At 38.1% G+C, this 16,914-nt stretch overlaps 1 protein-coding gene across 4 annotated transcripts in view; it reads right to left on the reverse strand.

The window, feature by feature from the left end:
• Window positions 1-1,780: 1,780 nt before the first annotated feature.
• The window catches only part of usp20 (ubiquitin specific peptidase 20), a 42,262-nt gene continuing 27,128 nt past the window's right edge, over window positions 1,781-16,914 (reverse strand). For 3 of the 4 annotated variants that reach the window (XM_055660153.1, XM_055660152.1, XM_055660154.1), the window contains 8 exons: window positions 15,608-15,734; window positions 13,622-13,791; window positions 12,379-12,460; window positions 11,056-11,164; window positions 7,971-8,073; window positions 7,086-7,154; window positions 6,242-6,432; window positions 1,781-4,216 (listed from right to left, as the gene is read on the reverse strand). In XM_055660153.1, coding sequence (XP_055516128.1) covers window positions 6,275-6,432; window positions 7,086-7,154; window positions 7,971-8,073; window positions 11,056-11,164; window positions 12,379-12,460; window positions 13,622-13,791; window positions 15,608-15,734 — 818 coding nt within the window. In that variant the 3' untranslated portion in view covers window positions 1,781-4,216; window positions 6,242-6,274. Of the gene's footprint in view, window positions 4,217-6,241; window positions 6,433-7,085; window positions 7,155-7,970; window positions 8,074-11,055; window positions 11,165-12,378; window positions 12,461-13,621; window positions 13,792-15,607; window positions 15,735-16,914 lie in introns of those variants that run through there. The other variant, XM_055660155.1, reaches the window with a different exon arrangement.

Raw genomic sequence — 16,914 nt, forward strand, 5'->3', positions numbered from 1 at the left:
TCGTCATTTGTCACTGATACAGCAAACCCTCAATCCAAAAACATTTGCCAGGTCTTAAGGCAAACGATACTGGGAGCAATTTTAGGGGTAGATCTTGAGTTGTAGCAAACGCAACAAATAAGCTTCAGGGTTGAGACTCATGAGAAGCATTTCCCAAACCTGAACAAGAGCACACCACATATGAAACATGGCAACATGAGAAGTCTACAGAGAAACTTTGCCTTTTAAAGATAACTATGGCTGATTTGTACCTATCTTTGCTCCATACCATTTTAAGTGACTGTTGACCTCAGCAATTAAAAAAACAAAAAAACAATTACGCTACATTTCCACATTCTTTTGGAGAGCAAATTCCAATGTGGAAAAATGATTTCTGATTTCACTCTGGAATGGACTCACTGTAACTTTAAAAACTGTAAACATTGGTAATTGTTTCCTGTACCTACCCCATAAAATGCCTTTATAGTTGACTTACTTCAATTACATTCAGAAATTAAAAGCTTTAAAATGTGAGCAACAAATATTGTTGATGTTCATCGTGACAAAAATTCTGGAGGCTTTGAACAAATATTTAGTTACGAAAAATAAATTTGTGCAATGTTTTATCTTACAAACTTTTGAAGTACCTCTGCAATAAAATCAGAATCCTTCACAAAGGAAATTATTTCTTAGAAACATCACATTGAAATATATATACATTTTTGTAACAGACAAGTGGTTCCTATTGTGCATTGTACACCTTACATTTGGAAGCTACACGTGGCTGTATAAAGTAGCCTGGAAATACTCAACACAATTGCCTTTCTGCAAATAAGATGCAGCTGTGAATATCGTACTGCCTTATAAGAATCATGACATTTTCACCAGAGAAAGATCAAGACAAAATCTAAAGGGCACTGTTCTTCTCCAGCACATCTGTACAAGGGAGAAGAATGTTTTTCTAAATGCAACACAAATGGTGCAGATTAATATTCATCCCTCCACCACATAACTATGTATTTGCAAAACCCCTCTCCCAACAGTGCACACGCAGGTCTCACATTTTGTAAATGATTCAATACATTACACGTTGCATGCAGCATGCTTTACACTTAACTATTTCTGCATCTTAAATGTTTGAACGCGATTTTGTAAATTTTTCAGCTCTTTAAAATGACTTTGGTAATGTCCCTCATAAATTACAACTCTGAGCAAAGGCAAGGTGAATCTATTATTATTTGATTTAAACACAAATATGTAAATGTTGATGGATTTCCAACCTCTTCCAACCATCAACAACTCTCCCCACCGTATCTTCGCTCAATTTCTAGATTCCCTTTCAAAACATAATTGTTTTTTGTTAACAAGTTACTTGGGGAAATACAGAACCATGCATTTTCCTTTTGTGGGCGGGGAAAATAATTTGACAACTTAAGTATGAAATAACTCCATCTGCATGGGCGGAATATCAGGGCCGTTTTACAATTACACATTGGTAGCAATCTGGTATTGAGAAAAAGTAAAGTGGACTAGAAAGTTTGGACCAGAATATTTGAACCATCCAAATTATTTTTTTTGAAAGATGTAGTACCAGCTCTAACATCTAGTAACATTTGAAGGGAAGAAAATTCAAAGATAATTGAAAATGCTCACCAGCTGTTTAAAATTGTAGTTTATCAGAAACCAATGTCTCGTTTTTTTACATAGGCACAACTTACTGGTATGCTTGCTCTACAAACATTTCTAATTTGATTTCCAATGCCTTCTGCCTACTCCCTCCTCTCAGGCAGATTTAAGTATGCAGATAGAATCTGAACAAAAGGAATAACTTTACCAAAGCAGATTAATATTACCACTATCTGGTAATATACTGAATTCCTGCTCGTGGGGGAGAGACTGTAGACATCCATCAACATCTTAACAATGTAAGTTAATAGGACTGTGCTGAAAAGAACTGTGCATTTCCTTTTTAACCAAATATATTCTGTCAGACAGAATGTAGATCCGTTTAGGTCAGGCAAAACCAAACATTACATTCAAAACAGTTTATTCCGATGTTAGGACATTTATTGCTGATTAAATAGGAAGAAGCTCCCTGTTTTTTTAATGATAAGAATGACCAGATTTATAGTTCTTCATTGCACACTCTGTCATATAAACCCAACAATGAGAATGTTATAATTAGCTGGTCAGCTGCCTGAATCAACCTGGAATTGGTTCATATATATATGTGTGAATAGTGCACATCATTTTCTGAATTATCACTAATTCACACAAGATCCTACAATTTAGCAATTCAGTACTCTGATAATTTATTATTTAAAATAACAGATCCAATAATTTCAGTTAAACAAAGAAATACAGCAAAATCAAAATTTAGTGCTTGAATTATGAGTTGAGTAACTATCAATGGTTATGTTTGATTTTTCTAAAATGATTATCTTTAGTGACTGCTTCAGACACCAATTACATTTCAAGGCAAGTCTACATACCAACCTGCCCATTCAAACACAACCAGTGACTTGTCAAGAAGAGTATAACAAGTGGTCTTTTGGGTTTGGTTCACATTCGCAAAGATCATACCAATGAGATCTACTCAAATTCTACTTTCCAATCTTTTCCCCGTATTTCTCAAATCCCGTGGTGTAAAAAATAATCTCAATATTGAACATACCCTTGGCCTGTGCATCTACAACATGTGGTGCAGAAAATTCCAAGGATTATCCCTATCTGGGAATAAATTTCTCCTCATTTTATTTCTGGGCTGCCATACGAGCCTTAAAACAACTTGTACATAGAGTTTGAACATATTATTGCAGTTTATTATCAATCTAGACAGCACGAATCCCACATCTTAATTCTAAATTGCTACTCTCGAGATCTGTGCTTATTCTAAACATGGTTGCTCTTTTTAATTAATTGGAATTGTGGAACTGTGGTTCCTTCCAATTGCTCTTTCAGGCAGAATTCTGTTGCTAATTTAAATTGTATGCTTTTCCCTAGAGAACGGTTTTAAACTTTTGGCAAGCAAGCAGCTTGTTCTGAAGAATTCCTGATCTTCTATGCATTATATTGAGAGGTTTTCGATAATGCTTACTTCAAGAAAAACAAAATTAAAATTATACAATCAGAACAAGCTCACCTTCTCACAAACTCTTACAAGCCTGAACTCCAGTCATAAAGCAGCACTCATGGAGAGCTGCCTGTCGCTCAAGGTATAAGAAGTGATGCATTGAAATGGCAAAAACAAGTAGCAAGTAAAATTGATAATTGCATGTTTGCTTAAGAAATCCACTGCTGCTGCTTAGGTTAAAGTGAAACAAAGCAACATTTTCAACAGCTTGAACAATGCATTCAGCTGACATTTTAAGGCAAATTTGCCTGTTATTTTTGCATAAAGCCGATACAGCCACTTTTCAGTAGAAAACTCATGGCACCAAATTACATGAAGCTTATTAAGATCATACTGAAGAGAGGAGAAGTAGTTCTCTGCAGCTGACCTGATCACTGTTTTTCTGTCAGAACACAAAGTGGTGGAGTAACTCAGCATGTCAGGCAGCAACTATGGAGGGAATGGGCACATGACTTTTCAGGTCAGGACCTTTGTTCAGACTGAAGGTCCTGACGCAAACATTGATGTTGCCTAATGCTGACTGACCTGCTGAGTTACTCCAGCGCTTTGTGTTTTGAACATTTTCTAACATCTGCGGTTTCTTGTGTTCTGGTCTTCTGTGTTATTTCTTACACAGCTGTCAATTATCGTCACAACATTACCACTCTCCATTTCTTCACTGTACAGTTATCAACCAAATATTCTCAAACAAAATCTTCCATGTGAAGAATTCACTTAATGTGCCAGGTTCAAGATCACTTCAGCTGGGTGTTGCATGTGTCATAGGTCTGCGGCATCGGTTCATTTACAAATAAAAATGACTGGCCTGCTTATCAGAACACATGAACTTTTATCGATGCACATTATATAGACAAAAATGTAGCCTCTAAAGAAATACAGTCATGTTTAGGCTGGTATAGCATTATAATGGTCCCATAGCACTTTACTTTACAGTGTATAATGCCAAGCACTCTTTTGATTTAGCTATATAATTAGTCAAGAAGAAATAAAATGTTTTGTTTAAAAAAAAAGATAATTTCTACAGTTAAATTACAAAGTGCTCACATAGATTCATCACAGGTGCAAAAGTTGCAGTTTTCACAACCTTCAGCTCAGTATCATAATCTGCAAAACAAAAAGGTTAATCTCTTGTTAGTCCATTAGGTTTTTGGTTGAACCATTGCATCAGGATTCCCCTGCTGATCAGTTCTATTTTTATTTTCATTTGTTGGATTTCTTTTTTTGCTTTGTTAGACTTCATTACTGAAAAAAAAAAAGGCGACTTGTAAAATGAAGTAATTGAAATAATTAGCACACCTGACAAAAGGGAAGGCAGATAAATACAAAGGAGAAAGGAGTAGAATGTATGGATGCAGATAGGCAAAATAAAAACTTCCGAATTAAAAACACTAAGTGCTGGAAATGTCTGAAGAAGGATCTTGACCCAAATGTCATCCATTCCTTCTCTCCAGAGATCCTGCCTGTCCCGCTGAGTTACTCTAGCATTTTGTGTCCATCTTCACTGGAAATACTTAGCAGGTCTGGAAGAATATGTTTTAAAGTGGAGCCTGATCATTCTAACCAGTGTGTCTAGCGTATGCAGCATTGCCTGCTTCCTGATTCAAGTTGGAGGACAGTAATTGAAACGTTAACTCTTTTTCCCTTCTGCACCTATGTTGTTGAGATTTTTGTTAGGATTGAATAAATCAAGGCAGGAGGCGATTTACTTGGAGTATAATCACTTGTACAGAGCAATCGGGCCAAACGGCCCATTATAATTCTATCCGAATGTTACACTCCATTTCCTAGTCTGCTTTGTTGAACTTCCAGACCTTTGCCAATGCACTTAGGTAACAAACCTGGAATTACTCTTCCCCAACTTGCTTTTTAAGCAGTTTAACATCTCTTCATATCACTTTCACTCAGACAGAGTAACACATCTTTATTCTATTTACAACTTGATAGAAGGTAATTTGCCGGTGCTCATCCCAAACACCATCATAGAGATGCGGCCCATGTTAAAAGCAGTTTAGATTCTCTCAGTGCACAGCGCTATATCACAAAGTTCCATGACTAGAACCAATATATCATTTTCTTTGGCGTCTCTGTGACAAACCTCACATGGAACAATTCAATCACTAGTTTCTGAAGGGTAATTAAGAATGGACATTAGCTTTGCCAGGAATGCCCACATCACATTAATGAGAAATGTCAGTGTGTTATATTGAGCAAATTGGCAGAAGTTCAATTCTTTAGGATGGGGTCAAGGAAAGAGCGTTCACGTCGCGGCCCTGTTTTCACCCCACCACCCACAAGAAGCGCAAGACAAACATCATTGTGCAGATGCCGAGAAGTGTGTTCAGCTCTGGCTGAACAACTTCTAATCTTGTGTGTGGACTCGATAAGAAGAAGAATTCTTTAGGATTGGATAGTTAATAAGGATTCCTTTTGTGAACTCTAGAAATTGATTATCCTCATCCAATCCAATAAATATAAAACTTATTTAAATATAAAGCCTAATTTGGTCTCTTTCATCTATCACCCAAATCCACAGATCTACTCAGACCAGCAATACCAAAGTTCTAAAATTAACATCTTTCAAATCTCCTCAGTCTCCTCTCTCCATAGCCTCGTATCTCCTCAACTTTGCAACATCCTCCAGCCCTACAACCTATTAGCGCTCTCTGCAGGTCTCCAATTTTGGTCTAATCATTTTAAAAATTGATCCACGATCAATTAAGTCTTAAACTCTAAAATTCCACCCCAAAGCTCTTTCTTTTTACTTTTAAAAAGCTCCTCAAAACCTAGCTCCTTGGCCAAACTTTTGGTTATTTATCCTAATATCTCTGTGTGTGGATAAATGTCCGATGCGCCTGCATCATGTTCCTATGAAGTGCATTGAGATATTTTGCTAAATTGAAGTTTACAATGCAGTTAATTGATGTTAAATTTACTACCCTAACGAGAGTTATCAGAAGTTTGTCAAACCTTTGCACAAATCAGGGAAACATGGCAGGGGATATAGACCAATTAGCCCACTCAAAACACTCAAATCCAATTTTGTTTTAAAAAAGGTCAATTTGCCTCTCAACAATATCATTGGTTCCACAAGAAAGTCTGAGACATTTAACTCCTCCTGTACAAATGTACCTTTCAACCAGTTATTTTAAGCCCGTTCTATCATCACACAGCACGGGTTTCGGCTTCTATTTTCCGCTCTCCCTGGGGACTGTCCAAATCAGCTTGAATAACATTCTGCCGCATGGCAATTTCCGGTCCACCGCTGTAGAGAGTAAACAGGTAGTTCCAGGTTTCCTCGGAAATCTGACCGTAATCAGCACCTAATATAAAATTTAAAAATTTGAAATTAAAATTATGATCTGCAATGAGAGAGAACTCAGCAAAGCAATCTCAATCTACAGTGCAAAATTTACATCTTCAACCAGCACAACACAAAGTGCTGGGAGGTACTCAGTAGGTCAGGCAGTATCTGTGGAGGGAATGGATACGTTTCAGGTCTCGACCCAAAATGTCATCTATCCATTCCCTCCACAGGTGCTGCCTGACAAACCAAGTTTCTCCAGGACTGTGCGTTTTGCTCAAGATTCCGGCACCTGCAGTTCCCTTCTCCTCCATCTCCATGATGCAGCATTTTTGTAAGGTGTCCTTGAGACTCTTGAAAGGCGCCCATAAATAAAATTTATTATTATTATTATTATTATCTTGCATTTGCCATTACTTTTGATGTCAATATTCCATTCTTTTGATCATGTTTTTTTATGTAGGCAATAATAAACATGTGTGTCACATGACTGTAAAACGAAACATTGGTGTTTACATTGTTAAGAAGTGCCAGTACACCCGCATGCTATCACAAACAAAATGAAAAATCAATGCTTTTAAACAGGGTACATATTTGAAGAAAATAATATTATTTTTAAAATTTTTATATTTAAATCAGAATTGTATCGTAAGCAAGCATTTGGATCCATACCTTGTTTAAGTTGGACATGACCACTTTTAATTACCGCAATTTTGCTGTTGTCTATTGGACCCGGAGGTTCTGGGGAAGAAGAAAAAAAAAGATAAATGCATTGAGAGAAGGTCATCTCAGCTGTTTTCAACCATAAATACTTAGTTTCCAGAATTTCCAGCTGCTTTCAATGCAAAGGAGTCTGTAGTCAGAAAAGGTCAATCTACTCCTATCCGAATGTGCGTGTGAATATTCTATTGCAAAATCTCCCGCCTATTGTCCAATACTTAAAGGAATGCTATACTTTCCTTGGCAGACAAAAGTGCTGGAGAAACGCAGCGGGTGCAGCACCATCTATGGAGCAAAGGAAATAGGCAACGTTTTGGGCCGAAACCCTTCTTCATACTGATGCAGGGTGGGGGGAGGGGGTGGCGGGAAGAAGAAAGGAAGAGGCGGACTTTATCTACTATACTTTCCTTAACATCTCAGAGAAAAGAAAATCCAAAGACTTCATAATATTTTTGTAACTATAAAGAAATGTGAGGCAGCATTTTGGAGCTATTTAACGTCACAAAAATCTCACACGGTTTTCCAAGTGCTATACTGGTCTACAACTCCATTACCTGCATATAGTATAGGATGGCAAATCTATGGTTCTTAGAAATTATAAGACAAACAAATTTGTTATCTTAGGACGGACTGTCAATATATACGTTTCAAAGGTGAACCTGGCTTTAAAATCACATGTGATTAAGTGATGGCAATTTATAAAAATATGATAGAATTTAAAAAATATATTTAATTGATCCGATAAAATACAGATTCTACGTGTGAATTTTACTGGGATTCAAGGAAACTGCTAATCTATTTGGCTTACTGGAAACATTTCAATCTAATGTTTCTTACCATTATCTTTGCCTTTAACAAAACCTTCCCACTCGCGGAACCACTGCATACTAATGCAGTATATAACACCGGGAGATTCCTCAGCCTGGAACGCTTTGTTTAGCTAGATGGAAAGATAATGAGAAGAAATGTCACAAATAGTTGCGTTTACTTCATCATCATTCTAAACAAAACAGTTAATCTATTCATGATTACTTTCTGTCTTTGAGAACGTATTGTATGTAAACTGGCTGCAGTACGTGTGCTTCAAGTGTCCATCATCAGTCGGAAAGTATGTAAGTCACCAAGAGTCAAGAGTGTTTATTTGTCATATATACAGATATGAACCGGAACAATTGAAATCTTTTTAACGGCAACTTTAGACCCAATAGATTAGATGCAATGACAACAACAAATATATAATAAATTATCAGTTATTCAAATTAGACAGAAAACTATTTGGAATATTGTGTGCAGTTCTGATCACCCCATTACAGGAAGAATGCAAGGCTTTGGAAAAGGTGCAGAGGAGGTTTACCAGAGTAAATTCTGGATTAAGAGATATTAGCTACAGGGAGATGTTGGACAGACATGGGTTGTTTTCTCTGGAATGCTATAAGCTACAGGGAGACCTGATAGAAGTAAATACAATTACGAGAGGCGTGGAGAGGATAGACAGTCAGAACCATTTTTCCCCAAGATGGAAAAATTAAATACTAGAGGGCATAGTTTTAAAATGAGGATTAAAGTTTAAAGGAGATGTGTTGAGCAAGTTTATTTTGTATGAAATCAGGAAATTCTGATATAAAATTACATCTCCATGAAATGGTGCAGGAATTTAGAACAGGAACAAGCTATTTGTTCCTTCGACCTGTTCAGTTATTCAAAGATCAAAACCAATTTTTTATCTGCCATTTTATTCTGACACCTCTTAATAACTTTACTTAACCAAAATTTAGCAGTCTCAGATTTAAAGTGAATCCAAAAATGCTAATTAACAACAATGTGAAATTATACTCCTAAACTTTTCTAATAAACTGTACAAATCAAAAGCTTTCTTTATTTAATTAATCACTGTCCCTGGATAAGGACTAAATGCAACACTCATTTTTTTCCTTCACTCCACGTTACATGGAAAGATTTATTTAGAGCCTGCATTTCATCTTTATCCGCATGTTTAAATTAAGCATTTTAAAAGTTTTCCATTGGTATGTGGATGAGTTTCAAATATCTACCACCATTTCATGCATGTTAACTTCGCTTCAGGAAAGTATGGCTCTATATCCAGAATGTGTTCCCTAGTCCTGTTCTCCAATCAGTAGAAATAATTTCCACACCTCCACCTTATTAGATTTATTTCACATCTTAAACATTTTAATCTAAACATCCCATAACCTTATTCTTAATGTAAACACTATATTCTTGGTGTGGTCTAACTGTGGTTTTCTAATTCTACCACATAATTTCTATCCTTTTATAGTTGGTATCTACATACCAGGGCAGCATACAATTACCCTTTTTGATTATTTTACATTCACATCCTGACAACTTAATGCTGAGTGCATGGACTCAAACCACCCCCACCCGGCCCAACCGCCTGCCCTGTCATTTCTCCAAATACTCTCTGGGCCTCTTAAAACAGCTGAAAATTTGTTTGGTTGGACGAAGATTTAAACTCATAAATCTTTTCATTTTGCAACAACTCGGCCAAAGCGACAGTTACAAGAAATTTCAAAACAGATGCTAATATCCACATGCATAAATGCAGGGAATGGAAGGACGTGGATCGGGTGCAAGCACAGGAGACTAGTTTAACTTGACATCATGTTCAGCATGGGAATTATGGGCTGGACGGCCTGGTCCTGTGCTGTTCCATGACCATGCCTCTGATAAGTTTTTTAATGCAGAAGAAGGGATTCTATTTGAAAAACAATGTTCTCACAAATAGAGTTAACTTTCTTTTCAATCAGTCACCCTGAAAGCAACACAACGCCAAGTTAGATCAGTATCTTGTTTAATTTAGTTTAGAGATACAGTGTGGAAACAGGCCCTTTTCCCCCACTGGGTCCGTACCAACCAGCGAGCCCACACACTAGGGACAATTTACACTTATACCAAGCCAATTAACCAACAAACCTATATGTCTTTTAGTGTGGGAGGAAACCTAAGATCTCAGATAAAACCCACTCAGGTCACGGGGAGAATGTACAAACTCCGTACAGACAGCACCCGTAGTTGGGATCGAACCCAAATCTCTGGCACTGCAAAGCAGCAACTATACCGCTGCGCCACCGTGCCGCCCATGTTGTTGGGTGGTATGCTAAAAATTTTTTTTAAAAACTTCCTTTGTTCTAACTCAATCTACATCTAATCCAGGACAAGGGGTCACAGTTTAAGGATAAAGGGGAAATCCTTTAAAACAGAGATGAGAAGAACTTTTTTCACGCAGAGAGTGGTGAATCTCTGGAACTCTCTGCCACAGAGGGTAGTTGAGGCCAGTTCATTGGCTATATTTAAGAGGGAGTTAGATGTGGCCCTTGTGGCTAAGGGGATCAGGGGGTATGGAGAGAAGGCAGGTACGGGATACTGAGTTGGATGATCAGCCCATGATCATATTGAATGGCGGTGCAGGCTCGAAGGGCCGAATGGCCTACTCCTGCACCTAATTTCTATGTTTCTAATGTAGAGAACCACATTTCAAAACACAGCAGTATACAAATTCATAGAAGTACAAATGTTATATTTTAATCCATAATATCTTTCATCACTAATTATTATCTCTAGGGTGGCATTGATATTTAACTGCCTACAGCTGGGACAGAGGGAAGTGTCCAAGGCTGTACTCCTGCACTAGCTAAAGACAGAAGTAGGGACAGAAGTCAGGAGCAGGATGTTACTTTGATGTGATGCATGGGTGAGACAGAAGAACTTTATCAATTTACCATGATAGAGTACCAGCAATAGTCAAGAAATTTACTGATCATAGGTGTAAACAAATACAATGTTCTCAAATATTTATACGACAATTGTACAATTAATAAACAGTTGTTAATTCAGTTAAAAATCTAGCTCCCCCCTTTTAGGATGATGCTCAGTGATCTCTGACCTTTATAAAAGTGTCTACTTCCATTTTCCTCCTTTTAGCAATTGCCTCAATTTCTACTTGGCAAGTGGAACAGATGTATAAATGGTTCACAGAAGGGCCACCTCCAAACCTGCCACAATCAAGACAAGAATATTGAGACATGTAGCAATTTTGTTATTTGATCAGGAAGTACGCCAAATGTAACGTTTGGCATGGCCACTTTTATCATGTTAAACCCAATTCTTCAAACTGTCTCCTTATTCCTCGAAATCATTCCTTGCCAAATAAATGTTGCTCTTAAATATCTTGACTAAATAACATTTGTGATCTTCTGGACATACCAGCATAATCATCATGCATCAATTAACATATTTTTGAAGGATTATTTTTCAAATAGCATAATTCTAATTCATAATTCTAATTATAAATCGTACCAATCCTGCCAATTTCTTTAAATTGCTTTGATCATTTCGAGATCTCATTCATGGGACATCCGAGATATTTTAGTTCTTCAGTAAACATGGATTCTCACGATCACTTCTCTTTTCCAGCTGTCTCACCCTAACTATAATCAATCTGAAGAAGGTTCCGAATCAAAAAGTTGCCTGTCCATTTCCTCCACAGGTGCTGCCTGACCCACTTAGTTCCTCCAGCACTTTATGTTTCACTCAAGATTCCAGCATCTGCAGTTCTTTGTATCTCAATCACATCAACAATAGAGATCTCATCTCTATTGAATGCAACTGAAATTTACTAAGTCTCTTATCATAGTCAATAATCAGATTTATTTGTCACATACACAATAAGGTGCAGTGAAATTAACTTGCCAGCAGCGGTACATATCCTCAAAATCATGAACATAGATTTATCCATTGCAAGATAGGAATGCCGAATGCACACAACACTTTGAGCAAGTCTATAATGGCTGACAGCCATACAAACATAGAATATAGGTGCAGGAGTAGGCCATTCGGCCCTTCGAGCCTGCACAGCCATTCAATATGATCATGGCTGATCATCCAACTCAGTATCCTGTACCTGCCTTCTCTCCATACCCCCTGATCCCTTTAGCCACAAGGGCCATATCTAACTCCCTCTTAAACAAAACTATTAATCATACCATTTTGTATGAGGGGTTAGATGCTTTCTGTTCAGCCTCTCCAAATTAGCACAGCTAAAACTAAAAGTTAGTACCTTTTGATAACGAAAGGTATTCATTCAGACTGAATCTGACCTAGTGATAAGATTGGCTAAACTACTTAAAAAAATACAAAATAGAAGTCAAGACTCCAAATATTAAAATACATTGCAAGTATCAACTCTGAAGTGTTTCTTCACACCTACCTGTTATGAAGATATTCCCATACATTTTGGGGCAGAATCACTACCAGATCATCAATGTAATGATATTTATTTGGAGGAATACCTGTAAACAAAAAAATAGTGTCACCCACAATCATTTAGAAAATAGGAAACTAAATCACTCTTTGGAGAACAAAACTGAAAATGCAAAAATTCAGCACCTTTGAGTATTTTGCACTTCATGAACAACACTTTTAAAGGGAAATAAGCATAACCTCCATGACTTTCCATCTCTCAAAGACATCCGAGATTCACTTATAAAAATGTGTTTTTAGAACAAAGACCCAGATTGTTACTTCGGTGCAAACCAGCATCTGCAGTTCCTTCATACACAGCGGGCCATTGGGTCAGTTTCCATGCTGTATATCTCTATAACAGAGTGGGGTGCTCAGTCATTTCAGATAGCAGTTACAAGTCGACTACTTTGCTATGTGTATGTAGTTACATTTTATCCAAATACTGTAATAATAGATTTCCTTCCACAAAGAACACGAGTGGACCAGGTCAGATTTTATAACAGTCCAAGTAGCCTCAACAATTATGACAATGATTTTACTTTAAATCCCAGATTTATTTAGCTATTTGAATTTAAATTTCCTTCCTGCTATGGTGGGATTTGAACACTCTTCTAGAATCAGGTCACTTGATATCACTACTATCCTATTAACCAAGTCTTGAAATCCCTTCGGAACACTCTCAAAATCAGAAGGACTGAAGCAATAAAAATGAAGAAAGTGAAAGCAAGAAAAAGAGCTAGAGTAATACTTGAAACATATAAGATTGTTAAGGGCTTGGACACGCTGGAGGCAGGAAACATGTTCCCGATGTTGGGGGAGACAAGAACCAGGGGCCACAGTTTAAAAATAAGGAGTAAGCCATTTAGAACGGAGACAAGGAAACACTTTTTCTCACAGAGAGTGGCGAGTCTGTGGAATTCTCTGCCTCAGAGGGCGGTGGAGGCGGGTTCTCTGGATGCTTTCAAGAGAGAGCTAGATAGGGCTCTTAAATATAGTGGAGTCAGGGGATATGGGGAGAAGGCAGGAACGGGGTACTGATTGGGGATGATCAACCATGATCACATTGAATGTCGGTGCTGGCTCGAAGGGCCGAATGGCCTTCTCCTGCACCTATTGTCTAATACTCTGTGGGGATAGAAGAGAACAAAAAGCAGCAAATTATTTGGGCATTTAAGATGCTAGATCTGCCATTCTTCCAGGTTACTGACCTCCATGTACACAAAGGAAGGTGTGGTTCGTGATTGGGCCTGGCTCAGTGAAGGTGTTGAATTTGTTTAGCCACTCTCTGGAGACGTAGAACTGGAGGAGGCTGGGTTCCTTCAAGTTTGCCAAAGCTACAACCTTTTGTCTCTCACGCACTGCTTCTTCGCTACTCTTTCTGCACACACAAAGAAACATTAGCTTAGAACAGAGATGGTGCAGAAACACAAGTTAAATCTGAAATATTGATTGTTCCCCACAAAATTGCAATCCCTGTTGGCGAATTGTTGCAGAAGATCAGTTTCAAAACGAACTACACAGCCAAGTGGCTTACTTTAAAAAGGTTTGCCTGCAAATGTAAACCAAATTAAACTGTTACAGAAAACACAAAAGTGTTATTTAGCTTCATAAAATGTTAACAAGATTAAATCCTTTTTATTGCCTTCCCTCACAGTAGAAAACATTGATTCCGCTGTGGGGGAACGTTCATGTTAAATTCTATAGTGTGCTGTGTTTTTCTTTTTATTTGTATGGTTGTATGCCAACACAAATTCTTCTACGTACAGCACTTTGGTTCAAAGTGAGTTGATTTTAAACGTACAATATAAATAAAAATTGATTGATTGATTGATTGAAATCAGAGTTAGCATTTGTGCCTTTACAACACCTAAAGAGGCTGGATGGGTTGGGTCATTTTTCCCTGGAGCGTAGGATGCTGAGTGGTGACATGTAAAAAAATGTTTATAAAATTACTAGACCAAGTGCAGACCCGTTGGGTCTGTTCCCCCAACGTGCGGTTGTGGGGTGGGGGGGGGGCGGCGAGATGCAGCGTCACACACTAACTATTCCCCGCCCCCCCGCACTCACGCTAATTACCCCCCTTGATACTATATTAATATTATTAATTTGCTCCTTTTACCCCATAACCACCCTATCTACTGACGCATACCCCCAACTTGCAGTCACATCTAGAGGGGGGGGGACAGAGGGCGAGGGCACAGAGAGAAGGCGCAGAGACAGAGAGAGAGACAGACACAGAGAGGGGCAAGAGGGCTAGTGCGGTGGAGAGGAGGATAAGAGGGAGGGTGGGTGAGGGGGGTGAGAAAGGTGGGGGAGGAGCCTTTTTAATTCAACCCAAACAACCATTTGCAGGCAGTGCTTTTTTACTTCAAACTAACTATATTTTCATTTTCAAACCAAATTAAGGGTACTCACAGTGCTGTAGACATTTGTTCAGTGTCATTCAGAGCTCAGAGTGACTGAGACTAATTGACAGAGCTCCAGCCTGCAGAGACTAATTGAGGCACACCACTTCCTGGTTTTATAGTCCCTTCCCCTGCCTCCAGCGGGGGCAGCAGAGAGAATGGGGAATTTTGTAAAAACATTAATATCTCTGTCATTTTTCATCGACAGGAAAAATCCTCGGCACACATATGGCGGAGGGGGGCTCTGAGCAAGGTGGCCAAAACGTAGGTGGTGGCGTTCTCTCGGAAATCGCGGCACAGATGGCCAAAACCGGTCAAGAACAGACTTTTAGAAATATAGATAGATGAGGAGTGAGATAAAGTGAATAGTCACAATCTTGTTCCCTGCGAGGAGAGTCTAAAACAAGAGGGCATAGATTTTAGGTAAGAGGGGACAGATCTAAAATGGATCCGAGGGGCGACTATTTTTTTTACACATACTTAGGTGGTGCTTATGTGAAATGAGCTGCCAGAGGAAGTGGTAGAGGTGGTTACAATTACAATGTTCAAATGGTGTTTGGACAGTACATGGATTGAAAAGGTCTAGTGGGGTTTAGTCCAACCACATGCAAATGGGGCTAACTCAGATCAACATCCTGGTTGTTGTGGGAGAGTTGGGCTAAAGGGCCCATTTCCCTGCTGTATAACTCTATCGGTCTTCAAACATTTAAATCCTCCGTTAGGTAGATTAAGTATACACTAAATCACTAATTTGTAAATGCACTTTTCAACAATTTAAGGGTTCCTTACCTGTAGAAAAGGACATAAGCCTCAGCGTTCTGTACAACTGTCTCGTGGACCTCTGTGACATATTGGTCATCAAATTCATACCATTGACCATTAATTACATTCTGGCAATAGGCTATGTAGTGACCACCTGTAAAAACACCAGTTCTTAGCATGTTTATATTAAAAATGTTGTAACAGCCCTGCTCAGATGTCCAACTTTATAAGATTACATGATTTTCCTTCCTCAAAACTTTAAAACAGGAGTGCCCAAGCAGTGAGCCCAACAACTTGGCCCTTGAATTTGGCCAGTTTAGTTCAATTTGGGTTTTGTCTACTCCTGACAATTCAAACTAATTTCTGAAGCTGCTGAATAATTCAATTATTCTAATTAATCAAAGTGGGGATTTAATACTTAAAAAAAATATATATATATTAATTTGAATTTGGAAATTTTGAATTAAGAGGAGTAGACTATATTTCTTACTCACTGTTTATTTTCTTGAATTTTGTGGCCCTGGAAGTTTGGAAAGAGGTCTTCTTAAGATGGCCACTTCAAATGATGGATAGATCTTAAATTAGAACACCAAAAACCATTAGTTTTGGAAAATTAATGGAAATGTAAAACAGTGTATGTAATTCCAATAGCTCAAGGGCCAAATGTAGAAGCTTGCACACTCCAGCTGTAAAGCATCTATTATTTCTGGTCAACAAATACATGTTTTTAGCATAATATATGTTACAAACTTTGCAAAAACCCCAATGACAAACTTCCAACTTTACAGAATTAATCAATTTTCACTCGGACGATGTTTGGTTTATGGACCAAGCTGCCTGAGGAGGTAGATACCATAACAGCATTTAAAAGACACTTGACAGGAAAGGCTTAGAAAGAAGGGTCTTGACCTGAAACGTCAACCATTCCTTCTCTCCAGAGATGCTGCCTGTCCCGCTGAGTTACTCCAGCTTTGTGTCTATCTCAAGGCTTGGAGAGAGATATGGGCCAAGCATAGGCAAATGGGACAAGCTTAGATGGAGCAGCTTGGTCGGCATGGATGAGTTCGGTTGAGGGGCTTGTTGCTGTGCTTTATGACACTATTTTTAAATGGCACCCATAATGCGCAAAAGCTGAAAAAATGTTTTAAAATTCTCCAAAACAGTCGGAATTACCCAGTTGAACTCATTTTGTTCAAACTATTGGATAAATGACATCGATTTCACATATGGTGACTTCAATTTGAATGTAGTATTCCATGTTCTTCATTCTAGTTCCTGTTTTCAAGAACTGTGTAAATTCAGTGTCACTGGAATGCACGATGTTATTACCTATT

The sequence above is a fragment of the Leucoraja erinacea genome, chromosome 31 (assembly GCF_028641065.1).
Source record: "Leucoraja erinacea ecotype New England chromosome 31, Leri_hhj_1, whole genome shotgun sequence".
NCBI lineage: Eukaryota > Metazoa > Chordata > Chondrichthyes > Rajiformes > Rajidae > Leucoraja > Leucoraja erinaceus.